The sequence below is a fragment of the Sporobolomyces salmoneus genome (genome assembly GCF_050403485.1).
Source record: "Sporobolomyces salmoneus JCM6883 DNA, S_salmoneus_JCM6883_v1_ctg5, whole genome shotgun sequence".
NCBI lineage: Eukaryota > Fungi > Basidiomycota > Microbotryomycetes > Sporidiobolales > Sporidiobolaceae > Sporobolomyces > Sporobolomyces salmoneus.
Window position 1 is genome coordinate 156,855 of NW_027481158.1, and position 15,190 is coordinate 172,044.

The following is a 15,190-nucleotide window of genomic DNA, read 5'->3' on the forward strand; positions in this document are numbered from 1 at the left end:
AGATTCAAATCGTTTCTCGCATCGTATCGAATCTGTCGTCTCTCTCCCTCGAAGCGAGAGTTGCCCTGTGTTCGCACGCTAGCTACGTGAAGGAAGCTCTGCATAACGGCCTCTGAAGCGGCCAAGTCGAGACAGCGGAGAAGCGTGAATGAAAACGAGAAAATTCAAACTCGTCGATCTCGACAAACTCGTCCAGAGCTGGTATTCTCAGTAAAGAGTGAGCTGTCGGAGTCTCCTGCGATTCATGAGCGGAGGTGGAGCGGGAATTGAGTTGAAGTCGAAGGAATCGCAGCGGAACGAGCTCACGAGTTTTCGCGCGCGAGGTTTTTTTTAGTAGGCTCTCTCCCAGGCTGTTACCAGCTCCGCGACCAGGTGTGCACAAATAAGGTAAGGTTACAAAAGAAATAATGAACGAGGAGAAGCGCATCATCTACCATCAAAATCGTCAAAGGCTGGACGCTCTTCGAATCTCCATTTGATGAGGCCCGTTTCGACAGCATCGGACCATTCCCCAACTCTCTTTCGTGATTCCTCCGTGCCATACAGAATGATCTTCCGAACATCGAATCCCTCCTTTTCCCCCTCAGCAATCTCCGTCAACGTCCTCGCTATATCGGGTACCGTCGCTGCCCTCGCAGCCACAAGGTGTAACGAATCGAGGGTGAGCCCGACACCTCCGCTATTCGTTGCGAGCAGCTTTGAGGAGATCAAGTCTGGGTCGCAATCTAGGAAAACGGAGAGGTGCGCGAGTTTCGGAAGTGTGGAAAGGGAGCCGAGAATCGTAAGACACGAGCGGAAACTCTTCTTGTCAGAGATGGCGAGGGTCGTGATTTGCGGGAAGAGGAGACGAAAGGCGTCCATTAGATCAATGCGTGTTTCGTGATGGCGCGCATCGAGAGAGAGATGGGTGACGTTCGGGAGACAGGCACGGGAGAAGACGGCCTGGCATATAGAGATGTCGCCCACGATCCGCACGTAGGGAGCGAGAACGAGACGACGGAGAGAAGTGAGGGGAAAACCGGGCACGAGCTCTGGAAATAATAGGAGACCGGTGGACAGCGCGAGAGTCTCCAGCCCTACTCCGAGCTAGTTAGTCTTCATTTGAGATGAGGACGAAGCTCGGGTGAAGGACGATGTGTAGGACTCACGAGGAAGTCGATAAAGCCAATCTGGAGCCCAATCGAGACGTCCATTCAACTGGAGATGCTCTACTTGACTCCACCTCTCGACTCCCGTAATCTCCATCACGAGATCCGCCGTCCCTGCGATTGTCAACCGCTTCGTTCGCGCGTGTGACAAATGCTCACTACTCTTGAGCCTTTCCGCTTTCTTCCTGATATCATCGTCGAACCCGGTTGTTCGACCCCGGATGAAGATCGTCTCGAAGAGGAGTAGTTGCGCCGCTTGGGTCCAGGCTGAGTTGACGAGTGCGAGAGAGGACAAGGTTTCTGATCGTTCGTGGTATTGCGCAACGGAGATGGGCGATTTTGACACGGCTCTTTCGAACAGCTCGAGGACCAACTCGGGTGGGAAGGAGAGGATATTGACCATGATCGTCGAGGTCGGGGGCTTCGCGTCGGGGAGAACCTGGCGGAGAGAAGGGGATAAGAACCGGGAAGAACGTTAGCCCTGGTCGACGCCGGTAGAGCGAGCAACGCACGAGATGGAGACTTGTGACGACTCACCTTGTTCACGGAGATCTAGCCGAAAGTGGATGGCAGAAGGAAGAAAGAGAAAGAGAAGAGTTGGTTCCCGTTTTGGTCGTTCGCGCTCGGATCGTCTCGATGCTCAAGCCTTGATCGCTCGCTCGGTTCCCTCTTTCCTTCGCGTCTCCTCGCATTCTGTTGACAGTGCTCTCTCCAGTCTCGGTGAGCCCGTCTATCCCGGCAAGATTCAATGAGAGGACGGAAAGGGTACATAAACATGAGAAACTGATAACCATCATCTACCGAAATCCTCAAAGGGAAGGTCGTCCTCTCTCCACTCAACATTCTTCATCGATATCCCCAAGAGCTCAGAAGCCTGTTCAACCTCCCTTCGAAACTTTCCCAATCCATGCAAGAAGATTCTCGAGATTTGGGCTTCCTCCTTTGTCTCTTTCGCAATCGCCGCCAGTAGCGAGCTGATCACCAATACCAGGTCCGACGTATGGTACCCAAAATAACTTAGGTGTAACGATTTGAGGTTGAGACCTCCTCTGAGACCCGAGACCAAAGTAGAAGCGAGATCGGAGTCGTGATTAATCTTGAGTGAAAGATGCGAGAGGTTTTGGAGAGTGTCTCGGGACGGAAGGGGCGGAGCGTCGTCTTCCAAGCCGTCATAGTCGAAATCAATCCAGGCGAGAGTTGTAAGCTGAGGGAGGAGCAGACCGAAAACGTCTTGCGGGATTCGGAGGCCGAATTGGTGGACGACAGCGAGGGAGAGATGGACGAGGTTTGGCATAGAAGTGGGAGAAAAGGCAGCGTGATACGCCGAAAGGTCGTCCCAGAGCTCGAAATGGCCACCGAGGTCACCGAGAATGAGTCGACGGAGATGAACAAATGTCAATCCGGGCTCGAAATCTTTGACGGTGAAATCTGATGAGAGCTTGAGAGTTTCAACACCTGGGCACGTAAGATTAACATCCTTGAATGATCGAAAGTCCGAGAAAGAATGAGGACTCACGAGGGAAAGAAGTGGCAAAGAATTGCAGGGTCGGATATCCCGAGGCGGAATCGTTGAATACGTGGAGATACCGGACCCCAGTCCACCTCTCGACCCCCGTAATCTTGATTACACGGTGGAAGCCCCCTTCGATTGACAGCCATTTCGTTTCCGCGTGTTTCGACGTCTTGGTACCGACTCTCTCCACCCTTTTCTCAAGGTCGGAAGGAGGAACGCGAAATCCTTCAATCTTAATTGCTTCCTGGAGGAGTTCCTGCGCTGCTCCTGTCCAAGAAGAGTGAACGAGGGCGAGAGCCAAAAGGGTGCCGAGTCGTTCCTTGTATTCTCCGTCGTCGAGGAAGGGAGGTTCTGGGACGGCTCGTTCGAAGATGGCGAGGATCAATTCGGGTGGAAGGGAGAGAGCTGGGGTCGTATCAGGAGAGTCGACCGCGTTTGTGGTCGAATTCGCTGTCCGAGGGATCAGGTCGATCAGATCGTCAAGACTCGTCACGCCTTAGCAAAGAACGCTACTCACAGACTGAGCCATCAGCTATCTCGTTCGTCGGAGCGTTCAGTGTCAAGAGACTGAGCGCTGTTGGGGAGAAGCGAGAGAGAGATGGGCGTCAGCAATCCCTCAAACCGACGAAAGAGCAGCACGAGGGAAAAGGATGAAATCTGGCTCACCTTGCTCGGTAGATTCCATCGCGCTCGCCGCGGCAGAAGAGAGAGAGAGAGAGAGAAAGAGAAAGACAGGACCTGTCCAAAGGCGGTACCCTTTTTTTCGTCGTTCGTGCACGGATCGTTTTTTCTCTCCTCCCGCCCCGCACTCGCTCGTTCCCCTCTTCACTCGTCTCATCCTCATACAAGTTCACCTTCCTCATCTTCATCCAGCGCTTGGACAATGGACAGAAGAGAGTAGAAGAAGCGCTCCTCAGCTTTCTTCCCTCCCCTTCTTCTCACCTGCTTTTTCGAACTCCACTCCGCTCCAGTGCTTCTCATCCTCCCACTTTCCACAAGATGAACTCTTCCCCCTTCGCCTCCCCCCTGGGTCCTCTCCACTTCGCTCACCCATCTCAAGCGACCCAATTCGTCCTTCCTCTTCCCTCATCTTCTCGAATCCGTTCCTTCTTCCGCACTAGCTCTTCCTCTTCATCAAAGCCCTCTCAAGCGAAGAAGCAACCGATCAAAGTCGAATACGAGGACCCTAAAGGATCGACTTTCACACCTTTCCAAACGCCCTCTTCCCCTCCTCCTTCGTATCGACAAGCTGTCGACAGAGAGGAGGACCTTTACTGTGAGGACGTCGAATCAAGCTCGGAGCGGGATGAGTTCGACAAGAAGCGGCAAGCGTTGATCGAGGAGGACAAGCGAATGGACCAAACGCTGAGGTCGATCGGATTCTGAGGGGATGAACGTGGTGCTATTGTCTGCCTCTCCTTCGTATGATTATGTTCTCCCTTGTTGTTGTTCAAATACTGTTCCGTCGTTGTCGATTCGAGCTGGATCTCGACTTGCCGAAGAAATGATCCGTTCTCCCTTCCGTCTTCCGTCGGCTGTTGCAGTGATCTTGCCGGAGGTGTACGAAGCTAGCGAGAGCGGATTTCAGTGCGTAGTGAGGGGTAATTGGTAAAGCCTCGCAGAAATCCAATTCTCGCACTTTCTCCACTTTCGTTTACATCTCGACTCGCCGACCATGGAAGTCGACCCGCCCACAAGCCATACGGTTGGCGATACGCCTCATGGGCTACCTCTACGGTTTTCGAACCTGTCGATTCCGGACCCGGGAGGAAGATCAGGATCGGATGTACTCGTAGACACCGTAGCGAGCTCGATGCTCGATCTAGCCACCCTCGGACCGCTCAGAAGAGTCATCAATGCAGCTAGGCGACCAACAAAGGGACGCACGGACAGAGGGAAAGCAAAGTTGCTCGTTGATCAAGTTGAGGGAATCGTTCACCAGGTCAGCCCCTGATCTCCCTCTTGATCTACGGAGTCTCAATGAGAGCTCTCGATGGCTCTCTGCGAGCTTGAAGCGAGATCAGAAGTGCGATTCCCTGAGGAATGATGCTGACCATTCTTCTCGATTTTCGTAATTCGGCTCCATCAGGGTGAACTGCTTCTCGTACTAGGTCCCCCTACGTCGAATGCGAGCGTGTTAGTACGAGGTCTATCCTGCTGCACCGAGCTGCCCTTATCCGACTCGACTCAGCTCGATTATGGACTTCTCCCTCCTTCCGCCGCTCGTCGACCTACTCTCGCCACCCTCACCGAACGACGACCCCACAATATCCGATCTTCAATCGTACACATGGACGACCGAGATGTGCACTTCGCGGCTCTCTCCCTTCGATCTACCCTCCTTCCCGTTTCTCATTCGAAAACTCCTCGAGTCAGACAAGATGGTTCGACTCGACAACAATGGGCACAGGAAAGGATGCAAAGTACCGTCGATGAGCTGGGACTGGGTCACGCGCTCGATACGCCAGTAGGGAACCCGATGGTGCGAGGATTGAGTGGAGGAGAAAGGAAGAGGGCGTCGATGGCAGAAACTCTGCTCACTCGAGCCGCAGTTCTCCTACTCGACGGTCCGTTCAATGGTCTCGACTCATCGACTGCTCTCGGTATGCTTTCGTACCTGCAAGACTGGGCAAAGACGGGAAAACGTAGCATCGTGATCACGACTCCTCACTGCGCCGACTCGCTGTTCGAATTGTTCGACAAGGTCCTCGTCCTCGACTCGAAAGGTCATCAAATCTTCTTCGGGAGGACTTCGGAAGCACAGACCTACTTCGAACACCTCGGACTCGGGTTCAGGAGGCGAGTAGATCTCGGAGAAGGGGTTGCAGAATTCTTGGTCGGTTGCAACGAGGGAAGAGGGAACGATAGAGAGTTGGAACGCGCATGGCAGGCTTCAACACAACGGAAAGCTCTTCAACACGATTTCGACACGTACCCATCGACCTACCCTTTCTCTTCCTGCGCCGAACCGTTCCTCGCCGCTCTTCGTCAAGAGAAATCGACATTCACTCCGAAATCTTCTCACTTCACCGTCTCCTTCGGTCGTCAGGTCGTACTTCTCACGAAACGTCAATACGCTCTCATCAAATCCGAACTTCCCGCGTACGTTACGAAAACCACGATCAATCTTCTCCTTTCCGTCACTGTCGGCACTCTCTTCTTCCGCCTCCCAGCTACAACAGAACATGCATTCACTCGTGGATCCCTCCTCCTACTCAGTATCATGTTTAACGCATATCTCTCGCTCGCTGAACTGGGAAAGACTATCGAAGGTCGCGATATCGTCAAACGGCAGGGAGATTACGGTTTCTTCTCTTCGTCCGCACTCGCCGTAGCAAGAGTGCTCGGAGATTTGCCTCTCATCGGTGTACAATGTCTCTTGTTCGGAACTATCACTTATCTCCTCGCCGGTCTCCAGGTTCGCTCTTCTTCCCTCGCATTCTTCGTTCGTCCTCTGACCCTTTTTCACTACTTCGTTACAGCCCTCTTTCGAACGTTTCGCCATCTACATCTGCTTCGTTTACGCGACGGCATTGAACCTCAGTTGTCTTTTCCGCATGTTTGCGGCGTTTAGTCCAAATTTCGAGAGTGCGATTCGATTCTGTGGAGTCGCTCTCAATATTCTCGTTATGTGCGTTCACTCCTCTACTCTATTTTGCATCACTGTTCGCTCACCCTCGATGGATCGCTATGTAGGTACGCCGGTTACTTTATCCCGACTCCATCGATGAGACCTTGGCTCAAATGGATTCACTACATCGTTGATCCCATTTCTTATTCTTACGAGGTACGTTTCTTCCCGGAGGTTCTCCATTTCCCTGTGCTGATCCGATTGCGTGCAGGCGGTTCTCGCAAACGAGTTCCACAACCTCGAACTCGCTTGTTCGCCCTCAATGATCGTTCCTTCCGGTCCCGCCTACGCCAACGTCTCCTCCGAATATCAAACCTGCACCTTACCCGGCTCGACTCCCGGCTCCCTCATCGTCTCCGGCGATCGCTATCTCGCGCTCTCATACGATTTCCATTATTCTCGAATCTGGCGAAACCTCGGAATCATTGCCGTTCAAGCTCTCGTGTTCCTCGTCGTTGGAGTTATCGCGACGAACTTCTTGCATTTCGCACCGGGAGGTACGAAGAGGGTTTGGATGAGGTCCAAGAAAGTGATGAAAAAGTTGAGAGGGAATTGGTACAAACGGGAATCAATCGATGGAGAACGCGAAGACGAGACTTTGCTGAGTGCTGCTCAAGAAGAAGGCCTCAACTCGGATGACGAGGAACTCGTTGGGGATGATGAGCAGTATGGAGAAGGAATGGCAGCGCAATCGGTCGAAATGGAGGGATCGACTTTGAGTGTGAGTGCTCGGATCTTCACTTCCCTCTGTTGAAGTTCGTGTTGACCCCGATCGCCTCCCCACAGTGGTCTGACGTTTCGCTCTGGGTCGACACGACCCTCGAGACTCGAAGACTCCTCGATCGAATCACTGGATACATCAAACCAGGTCGAACTTGCGCTCTTCTCGGTGCTTCTGGCGCCGGAAAATCGACGCGTGAGCTCCGGGGCTGCCCCCCTTGCTGGAGCAACCACTGACTATGATTGACTCGATAGTGCTCAATGTTCTCGCCGGACGGAGAATCGGAGTCGTTCGAGGTAACATCTGCGTCGACGGTGTCGAGCCGAGCAGCGACTACTATCGAAACGCTGGATACGTGGAGCAGTTCGATCTTCATGGTCAGTACTTCCCGACTCCCACTCACAGAGAACGGAGGTTGACACGAACTCTCTCGTTTAGACGATCGAGCTTCTGTTCGAGAAGCTCTTGAGTTTTCAGCCCTCCTTCGAATTGACGCATCGGTTCCTCGAGCCGAGAAACTTGCATACGTGGACACCGTTCTCGATCTGCTCGACCTGACCCATCTTCAAGACGCAATCATCGGAACTCCCGCGGCCGGACTCAACCCAGAACAACGAAAACGTTTGACGATCGCGGTTGAGGTCGTCAGTCGTCCTTCGATCTTGTTCTGCGATGAACCGACGACTGGGTTGGACACGAAGAGTGCGTTCAGGGTCGTCAAGCTGTTGAGGAGGCTGAGTCGAACTGGTCTCGCTGTTATTTGCACGATTCATCAACCTGTGAGCGTCGTTCTGTCCTTCCCTTCTCGCTCGCCTACTCATTCTCAGATCCTCGTTGCAGTCTGCCGAGACGTTCAGTGTCTTCGACGACGTCCTCCTTCTTCAAAGAGGTGGTAAACAAGTCTACTTTGGTCCCCGAACTGGCGCCGTCCCGTATTTCACCTCCAATTCGCCCACCGCTCAAACTCACGTCAATCCAGCCGATTACCTCCTCGACGTCACGAAGACTGGAGTAGATGTTCCCGATGACGACCTCTCGACTGTGAGCGACCTCGACACTTTGAACGAGAAATGGGTCAGTTCGAACGAATACCGTCAACTCAAGGCTGAGGTTTCTCGCCTTCAATCGACGATCAATACGAAGGCTCTAAGTGGCCGACTCTCGAATGGTGGTCAAGCACCTTCACTCTTCCAACAATGTTTCCTCCTCACTCAACGAGTTTCCCGCAACTATTTCCGCGACGCTTCCTTCTCCTACACGAAACTCTTCACTTCTTTCGTCGTTCCCCTCGTCGTCGGACTCTCGTTCTTCTCGATCGGCAAAGAACGTACGATCGTCAGTCTTCAAAATCGAATGTTCTCCGTCTTCCTGCTACTTTTCGTTCCCGTCGTGTGGATGAACGCGATCATCTTCAAGGTTCATGCGTTGAGGGGTTTGTGGGAGGCGAGGGAGAGACCGAGTATGATTTATGGGAGAACGGCGTTCGTGACGAGCTTGTTGGTTAGTGAGATCCCGTACTCGGTCGTTTGTGCGACGATTTATTTCGTTCTTTGGTACTTCCTTGGTGAGTCCTTCCTCTTCCCTGTCTTCACTAGCTGCAAGCTTACTCCTTGCGCGCTGCAGTCGGATTCCCGTTGAAGTTGGCGACGATCGGGTTCTCGTTCGCGCTAATTCAAATCTTCTTCTTCTTCCAAGTGAGTCCATACCATCTCTTCTGTCTCCATGACCCCCACTAATCTTATTGTATCAGTCAACTTGGGCACTATGGATCGTCTCACTCTCACCTTCCCTCGGCGTAATCGGCAACCTCCTCCCCTTCTTCCTCGTCTCGATGGAAGCGTTCAACGGTTCCCTCATGCCCTACGCTCAAATGCCTTCGTACTATCGATGGCTCTACCACGTATCACCCTTCCAGCACTACGTTCGATCGATGTTAGGGACATTGTTGGAGAATGTCGAGATCGAATGCGCTGCGTTCGAAACTGTCGAATTCCAAACTTTGCCCGGTCAAGAGTGAGTCGAATCGCTTTCTCACTCTGGTAGACCTCTCACTGACTCGTTTACCCTCCTGCAGCTGCGCGAGTTACCTAGCGTCCTACCTTCAATCGAACGCGGGACATCTCATCAACCCAACTTCGACTTCAACTTGTACCTTCTGCCCTCTCTCTAGCGGTGTCGAGTTCCTCTCAACCCTCAACATTGACCCTTCAACGCGCTACTCCTCTCTCTACATTCTCCTCGGCTACACGTTCTCGAACCTCCTCTTCGCCTACTTATTCGTATTCTTCCCTCCCTCGATGCCTCCTTTCCTCCGACAACTCTGGAGGACCATCACAGGAAGTCAAGGAGATGACGGAGCGATGGGAGGAGGGAGGAAGACTGCGGAGCAGGAAGCGGAAGAAGCGTGGAAATTGGAAGGACAGAATCATTCGCATCAGTTGGGAGAGAATGTTCAGGTTCATGATCCGTTCTCCTAGACTCTTTTTTTGAGATTGCACATAGAAATATAGCACTGTCTGCATTGCAAAGAATCGATGAAGCGTACGGTTCGTTGCGCGAGAACAAGCGTGCGAGAATATGCAGAGCAAAGTGCACTCTTCTCCATTCGTTCCTCAACTTACCTCGATCGGAAGATGACCGCCTCACTATCCCACGAAGACCTTCAAGCAGCTCTCCGTACTCGGCTGATCCAATCCGGTGAATACTCAAAGTAAGATCTCTTCATCTCTTCTTCGTCCAACATCGTCTTCCTGTGCCTCTCCCTCTCCCTCTCGAGCTGATACCCGGTCTCCTCAATGGCACAGGGTGATGGAGACACTGAGGAGCAGATTGAACGATTCAAATTGGAATGATCAAGTGAGGGATCTAGCTAGAGGTGAGCTCCTCCGTCTCTCCTATACCTTTCCTCTTTGATTGTTCATGACTGACTACCTTGGTCAAGCAGAGCAAGCAAGAAATACAGCCGATACACCTCACCTGGGTTCATTGATCAATTCAGTCGAACCTCAAGCGCTCGGTACGCTGCTCTCTCTCTCTCTCTCTGGGTTCTGCCGTAAGAAGCCGTGAACAGAAAGCTGATATAATGCGCACGCGCGCATGCGGAAAATAGAAATGATTCCGGATGAAGTTAGGAACGAAATTCAAGAAATGATTCATGAATTCGTCAAGAAGAGCGTCGAATGAGCCACATCAAACATCTCAAGCAGGTTCTTGATACCAGCCCGCGGTAGAGCATGAAGGGAAGAGAACGGCGGCCGAGAACGCAAAGCGCCTGAGAGGCGAGGTTGATTTTTGTGATATAGATCTTTTGTTGTATTTTCGTTCGCTTCGCTCTTTGCATTGTTGTAACACCACTCTCGTTGTCCGGAGAGAACTACTGAACTCTGAGCTATGAGACTTCTTGACGAGTCGATTACATTTGGAGAAAGAAGAAGGACGGGTTGCGTAAAACGAAAACGAAAAAGACAAAGGACCGAAAGTCAGCATGGCAAATACAAAGCGTCCTTGTTGAGGCTGAGTATACAGCAGAGTCGGCCACTAACAAAGTGAAGTGAAGAGCTTTCTCGCCTAGTTCGAAAGGTTGTGAAATCTCGCTTTCCGAGCTTGGTCATAAGAACATACGGTACAAAACAAACGACGATCATGATGTGCTACTCAAACCCGGTACAGTATGAACCCTGTGAACTACTCCCTCACGCGCAGCTCCACCCAGATCCCGCCTTTCCTTTTCGAAGATCCATTCATGAAGTTCGTCCATCCTCCTCCAACCCCAGTTAGTCACTTCCCTCAGCCACCAGACTACAAGGACCGGGGTTGTCACAACGAGAGTGAGTCGGGTAAGCCCCTTGACGAGCCTTTCTTGTGGTTTGAGGTCGGGAGCTAGCGAGATTCTCCCATATCTAATGCCAATAACCGGAATAACGCCCTGCTCCTTCCAATAAGCGGCTGAATAGACGTCGACCGCGTTTGAATCGACTGTAGGTAGACGAGCGTTCGGAACAGCAGTTACTGAGACCATCGAGACGACGAAGAATAAGAGGAGTGTTCGGAGGAAGTGCATGGGGAAGGACTGTAGAGGCGAGGAGGTCAACAGGGTGTACTCAGTATAGACAAGAAGTAGTCGAGACTCGAGATAGAGATACCAGGTTTGAGGCGGAGAGGAGCTGAGAAGAGAAAGGACTGATGTAGTGACACTGCGACTGCTCCTCTTTCCGGCGCTCTCGAAGAGCGGGGTTAAGGTTATTTATTTTTAAGGTTTTTCGTCGGCGACGACGAAACTTCCTTTTTTCGAGTTCCGCAGAGGCAGCGGGCCTTTCTACAGTATCGGGTCTTCGAAGGCAAGTTGACGACGGACGTAGAGGTCGATCAGTCCGTTGGCGATGTGGTCTCGAAGCGAGGACTCCGACTTTTGGTTCTTCTTCTCAGTTCCATCGTCCTCCAACTCCTCGAGGTACTTGACGGAGACACCGTGTTCTTGAAGGAAATCGGCGGTACCAGAAGTTGCGAAGATGTTGTAACGAGAGAGGTGAGCCGTTACTAAGAGAGAACTACTCGACTCTGAGCTATGAAACTTCTTGACGAATCAATTACATTGGAGAAAGAAGAAGGATGGGTTGCGTAAAACGAAAGAGCAGAAGACAAAGGACCGAAGTCTTGAAGCGTTTATACAGTTTCGTCAGAGTTACCGTCTGCGCGGAATCTCAGGTCTTATCAGTAACCTCAGATGAGACGACGAAGAGAGATAGACGCACATCCTCTCAAACCCTCCGCGAATCCCCAGTGAGTATCTGCCGATTCAGGTTCTCCAATCTCTACTGCATCCTTCGTAACTTTCGCGATTTGGAACTGTTCGGATGGATCAAACACACATATCAGTTTCCTCCTCGTAAAAAAGAAGCGAACAAACGAGTGACGAGAATTGAGAACGAACCTTGTTCAAACTCCTCGCATCTCGATAGAACAAGACCTTCATACAATTCCTGACAATCTTGAGGGCGTCTTCTTCTGATAGTTCCTTCTCTCCATCGGGACCTCGAGAATCTAGTTCTTTTCGTAGTAAGGGAGTTGCGAGATGGGCTCCGAATCCGGTTGCGAGAGAAGGGGCGGAATAGGTCACTCCGACGAGGTCGACGTAGCTCAGGAAGCTATACCGGAAGGTGAGGTGCGTTAGTCAGATCGCGAGAAGAGAGAAATGAGGAACTTACGGAGAATCGTTTGTAGTATCCCATCCCGCGACCAAACAGGTATTCCAAAGAGGGTCCATTTTCGACCTCTTCGCATACATGACATTACTCAAATACTCAAACACCTGATTCGTCGACAACTCGTGTCCATCGTCGAGGATTGATTCCTCAATCATCAAATTTGACAGCATTCTCTTCAATTGCTGGAAGTCGGCCATATCTCCTCCTGCGCCGATCAAGGTCTTCGAACCGAGTTTGTGGAGACGTCGAATGTCTTTGAATCGGGCGAGGGAACCGTAGGAAGCGAGATTGTCGGCTGCGAGGATTACTCCATCTTTGTACTTCAATCCGATGACCGATGTACCAGTGACAATCGGTTGTCTACAAGCTCACTTATATGTCAGCATGGTCTCAGCGGAGAGGGGAGCCGATGGGTACTGACTGAGTGTGTTGAACTCCTTGAGAGAAGTTATCAACTTTGGCTCCTCCCCCTCTACCTTGATGAATCGGGAAAGTTGCATGAGGGTCGAATGAGTCGTATCGAGGTTTACCCCTACCAACGTGAGAGTGACGAGGAGATGAGCTGAGTTACGCGTCAGATAAATGATGAAACGATTAAACTCACCACGAAGTAGAAGGAAAGTGTTGCACTACACACTCAATGGTCTAGTTAGTGCTCTAGCCTGCTCAGACGTCAAATTAGGACTCACTGATGTCAGTAGAGTGAGTTGAAGGAAGACGAGAGAGCTTCGTCACTTCTTCCCTTCTTTCCTATCACCACAATGGGCCTAATTCTTCACTCTCTACCTCGTTACACTGGTCCCTACCCCGTCTCAACGCACGATGTCGAACTCGCCTCCTCTTCTCCCGATTCCGCTCGATTCTCCCATGCACTCCTCAAATCGACTCATCAACCCGCTCTGCAACTAGAAACGACTCTGTTCACTCTATTCTACCCTACAAACACCGATACTCCGAAGAGCAGATCGATGCCTTGGTTGGAGAGACCTCTGTCGACTACGGCGAGAGGCTATGCGAAATTCTTAGGGAAATCGACATTACTCGTCAAGGCGATCGTTTATCTCTTTGGGAGGAGTCTGTATCTCGCTACACAAGGGATTGATCAACCTCTCTTGCTGAAGCGGATGAAGGAGAAAGAGGAGAAAGCGGGAGAGTATGAGAAATTCCCAGTCGTGGTCTTCTCACATGGTCTAAGCGGGAATCGGACTACTTACTCGTGAGTCAATTGTCGATGCAGTTAAGAGATGAGCCCCTTCCGAGGTAGGCCTATTCAGCTACAATGGTTGGCTCACGAAATCAATGATTTCTAGACAATACTGCGGAGAACTCGCTTCGAGAGGATACGTTGTAGTTGCTGTCGAGCATCGAGATGGATCAGGTCCTATAACGGTCGTCAAGCCTGCCGATGGCGATCCCCGGAAGGAGAAAGTTATCGATTACATCAAGGAAAAGGATATCTAGTCAGTCTCGCTTTTCTCTCTCCCTTTTCCACCGTCAAGAAGCTGAATGGATTATCCCGCTTTGACGTTATCATCAGCTACGAGAACGAAAAGGATCAACAACCGTTCCTCAAGTTCCGAGGGGATCAGCTCTCTTTGCGACAAGCCGAAATCTCTGAAATCCTTTCCACCCTTGCCCGGATCAATCGAGGTGCATCAACGGAAGAACTCGAACGCTCGAATCGTCGTGCATATGCTTATGGGAAGAACGGAGCGCCGTTCCGATGGGAGGAGTGGAAAGGGAGATTGGATTTGGAGGAGAATATGACTATGGCCGGACACAGTTTTGGGGGAGCTACCACCGTAAGTTCGAATCGAATCCTCCGGGTCTCAGCTTGAAGCTTTGGAGCTGAACCTGTCTCGAGCGTTCCTCGACAGATTCAAATTTTGCGATCAAACTCGAAATTCGGATTCAAGAAAGGGTTAGCTTTAGATCCCTGGGCAGATCCGATTCCTCCAGCCGTCATCGAGCTCGAAACGAATTCTACTCCCGACTTTGCTTCGAGCTCAGGTACGACCTTGATCTCGACCCCCAATGAAGACGAAGAACCGAAATCCTCTCCAGCTCCTGCCCCCACGTCGACGGATGATACAGCAGAATCGAAGGGAATCTCAGTACCTTTCCTCGTGATTAATTCTGAAGCGTTCACGTTATGGAAACCCCATTTCTACCTCGTGAGGAATATCGTCAATTCAATTCGCAACTCTCAGCCAAGTTGGTTCTTCACTATCCGTAAGTCTCTTCTCTCCTCTCCTCCATCGCTCTATCTCCCTCGAATGAAACTGACCCATCGATGATCCATCTCGCGTCAGTCGGTTCGGTTCACATTTCATTCTCCGATCTCCCCCTCTTCCTCCCTTCCTACCTCTCCCCCAAGAGCGCCACCACCCCAGCTCTCACTTCCCATTCCCTCATCGTCGAGACTTCTCTCGAATTTCTTCGAGGCGAATACGAGGAGGGGAAGTATCTAGGAGCGGAGATCAGGGAAAAGGGGGATGAGGAGTATGTGAATCCGAGTAGAGGGGAGGGCGAGAAGGGACCGTTGAAGAGGGAGGATGGGGAAGGGTTCGTCAGGATGCACGTGAAGAGGAATGTGGCGGGTTCGTGAGGAGGAATGAGACCTAGAACTGTACAGTCTGTTTCATTCGTTTTCTTTTCATCGTTCTCGCGCTGATTCGCGAGTTTCGTAGCAGGTTCTCTTACACATGTATTGCCTCTATCTTACCTCGATCTCGCCACCTTGTCGTTGTCATTATTATCACCATTCGTCATACTCACGCACGAGCGATTTCACCGTACGATTTCACTGCTCGGTTACAAGCTCTACAGACAAGAACGAAGACTGTGAAACTCCAGAGATGCAAGAATGAAATGCCCGGCTACAGTGTCTGTTATGAATTGATGCTACTAACTATGCACAGAACAAAATGGGAATACGAACATGATAGAGTACCGAAATCATCTCTACACGCC

At 51.4% G+C, this 15,190-nt stretch overlaps 6 protein-coding genes across 6 annotated transcripts; 3 read left to right on the top strand and 3 right to left on the bottom strand.

Moving 5' to 3' along the window:
- Positions 1-1,086: 1,086 nt before the first annotated feature.
- Positions 1,087-1,551, bottom strand: JCM6883_006873 (uncharacterized protein; the record flags this gene model as incomplete). The annotated part of the gene is made up of 1 exon (XM_076629371.1): positions 1,087-1,551. The coding sequence occupies one exon, from the start codon at positions 1,549-1,551 to the stop codon at positions 1,087-1,089; it is 465 nt and encodes a 154-aa protein (XP_076490493.1).
- Positions 1,552-1,941: 390 nt separating this feature from the next.
- JCM6883_006874 (uncharacterized protein) lies at positions 1,942-3,346 on the bottom strand (the record flags this gene model as incomplete). The annotated part of the gene is made up of 4 exons (XM_076629372.1): positions 1,942-2,603; positions 2,665-3,111; positions 3,179-3,193; positions 3,328-3,346. The coding sequence occupies 4 exons, from the start codon at positions 3,344-3,346 to the stop codon at positions 1,942-1,944; spliced, it is 1,143 nt and encodes a 380-aa protein (XP_076490494.1).
- A 314-nt stretch (positions 3,347-3,660) lies between these two features.
- On the top strand, positions 3,661-4,047 carry JCM6883_006875 (uncharacterized protein; the record flags this gene model as incomplete). Its single annotated transcript, XM_076629373.1, has 1 exon — positions 3,661-4,047. One exon carries the CDS (start codon positions 3,661-3,663, stop codon positions 4,045-4,047), a length of 387 nt encoding a protein of 128 aa, XP_076490495.1.
- A 289-nt stretch (positions 4,048-4,336) lies between these two features.
- JCM6883_006876 (uncharacterized protein) lies at positions 4,337-9,490 on the top strand (the record flags this gene model as incomplete). Its single annotated transcript, XM_076629374.1, has 12 exons — positions 4,337-4,603; positions 4,751-6,079; positions 6,144-6,292; positions 6,358-6,448; positions 6,504-7,013; positions 7,079-7,208; positions 7,268-7,390; positions 7,452-7,792; positions 7,854-8,577; positions 8,637-8,707; positions 8,764-9,026; positions 9,088-9,490. 12 exons carry the CDS (start codon positions 4,337-4,339, stop codon positions 9,488-9,490), a joined length of 4,401 nt encoding a protein of 1,466 aa, XP_076490496.1.
- A 1,838-nt stretch (positions 9,491-11,328) lies between these two features.
- PRE4 (proteasome core particle subunit beta 7) lies at positions 11,329-12,717 on the bottom strand (the record flags this gene model as incomplete). Its single annotated transcript, XM_076629375.1, has 5 exons — positions 11,329-11,549; positions 11,765-11,858; positions 11,944-12,157; positions 12,218-12,577; positions 12,635-12,717. The coding sequence occupies 5 exons, from the start codon at positions 12,715-12,717 to the stop codon at positions 11,329-11,331; spliced, it is 972 nt and encodes a 323-aa protein (XP_076490497.1).
- Positions 12,718-12,978: 261 nt separating this feature from the next.
- JCM6883_006878 (uncharacterized protein) lies at positions 12,979-14,825 on the top strand (the record flags this gene model as incomplete). Its single annotated transcript, XM_076629376.1, has 5 exons — positions 12,979-13,433; positions 13,528-13,677; positions 13,755-14,019; positions 14,095-14,449; positions 14,530-14,825. The coding sequence occupies 5 exons, from the start codon at positions 12,979-12,981 to the stop codon at positions 14,823-14,825; spliced, it is 1,521 nt and encodes a 506-aa protein (XP_076490498.1).
- Between the last annotated feature and the right edge of the window lie 365 nt (positions 14,826-15,190).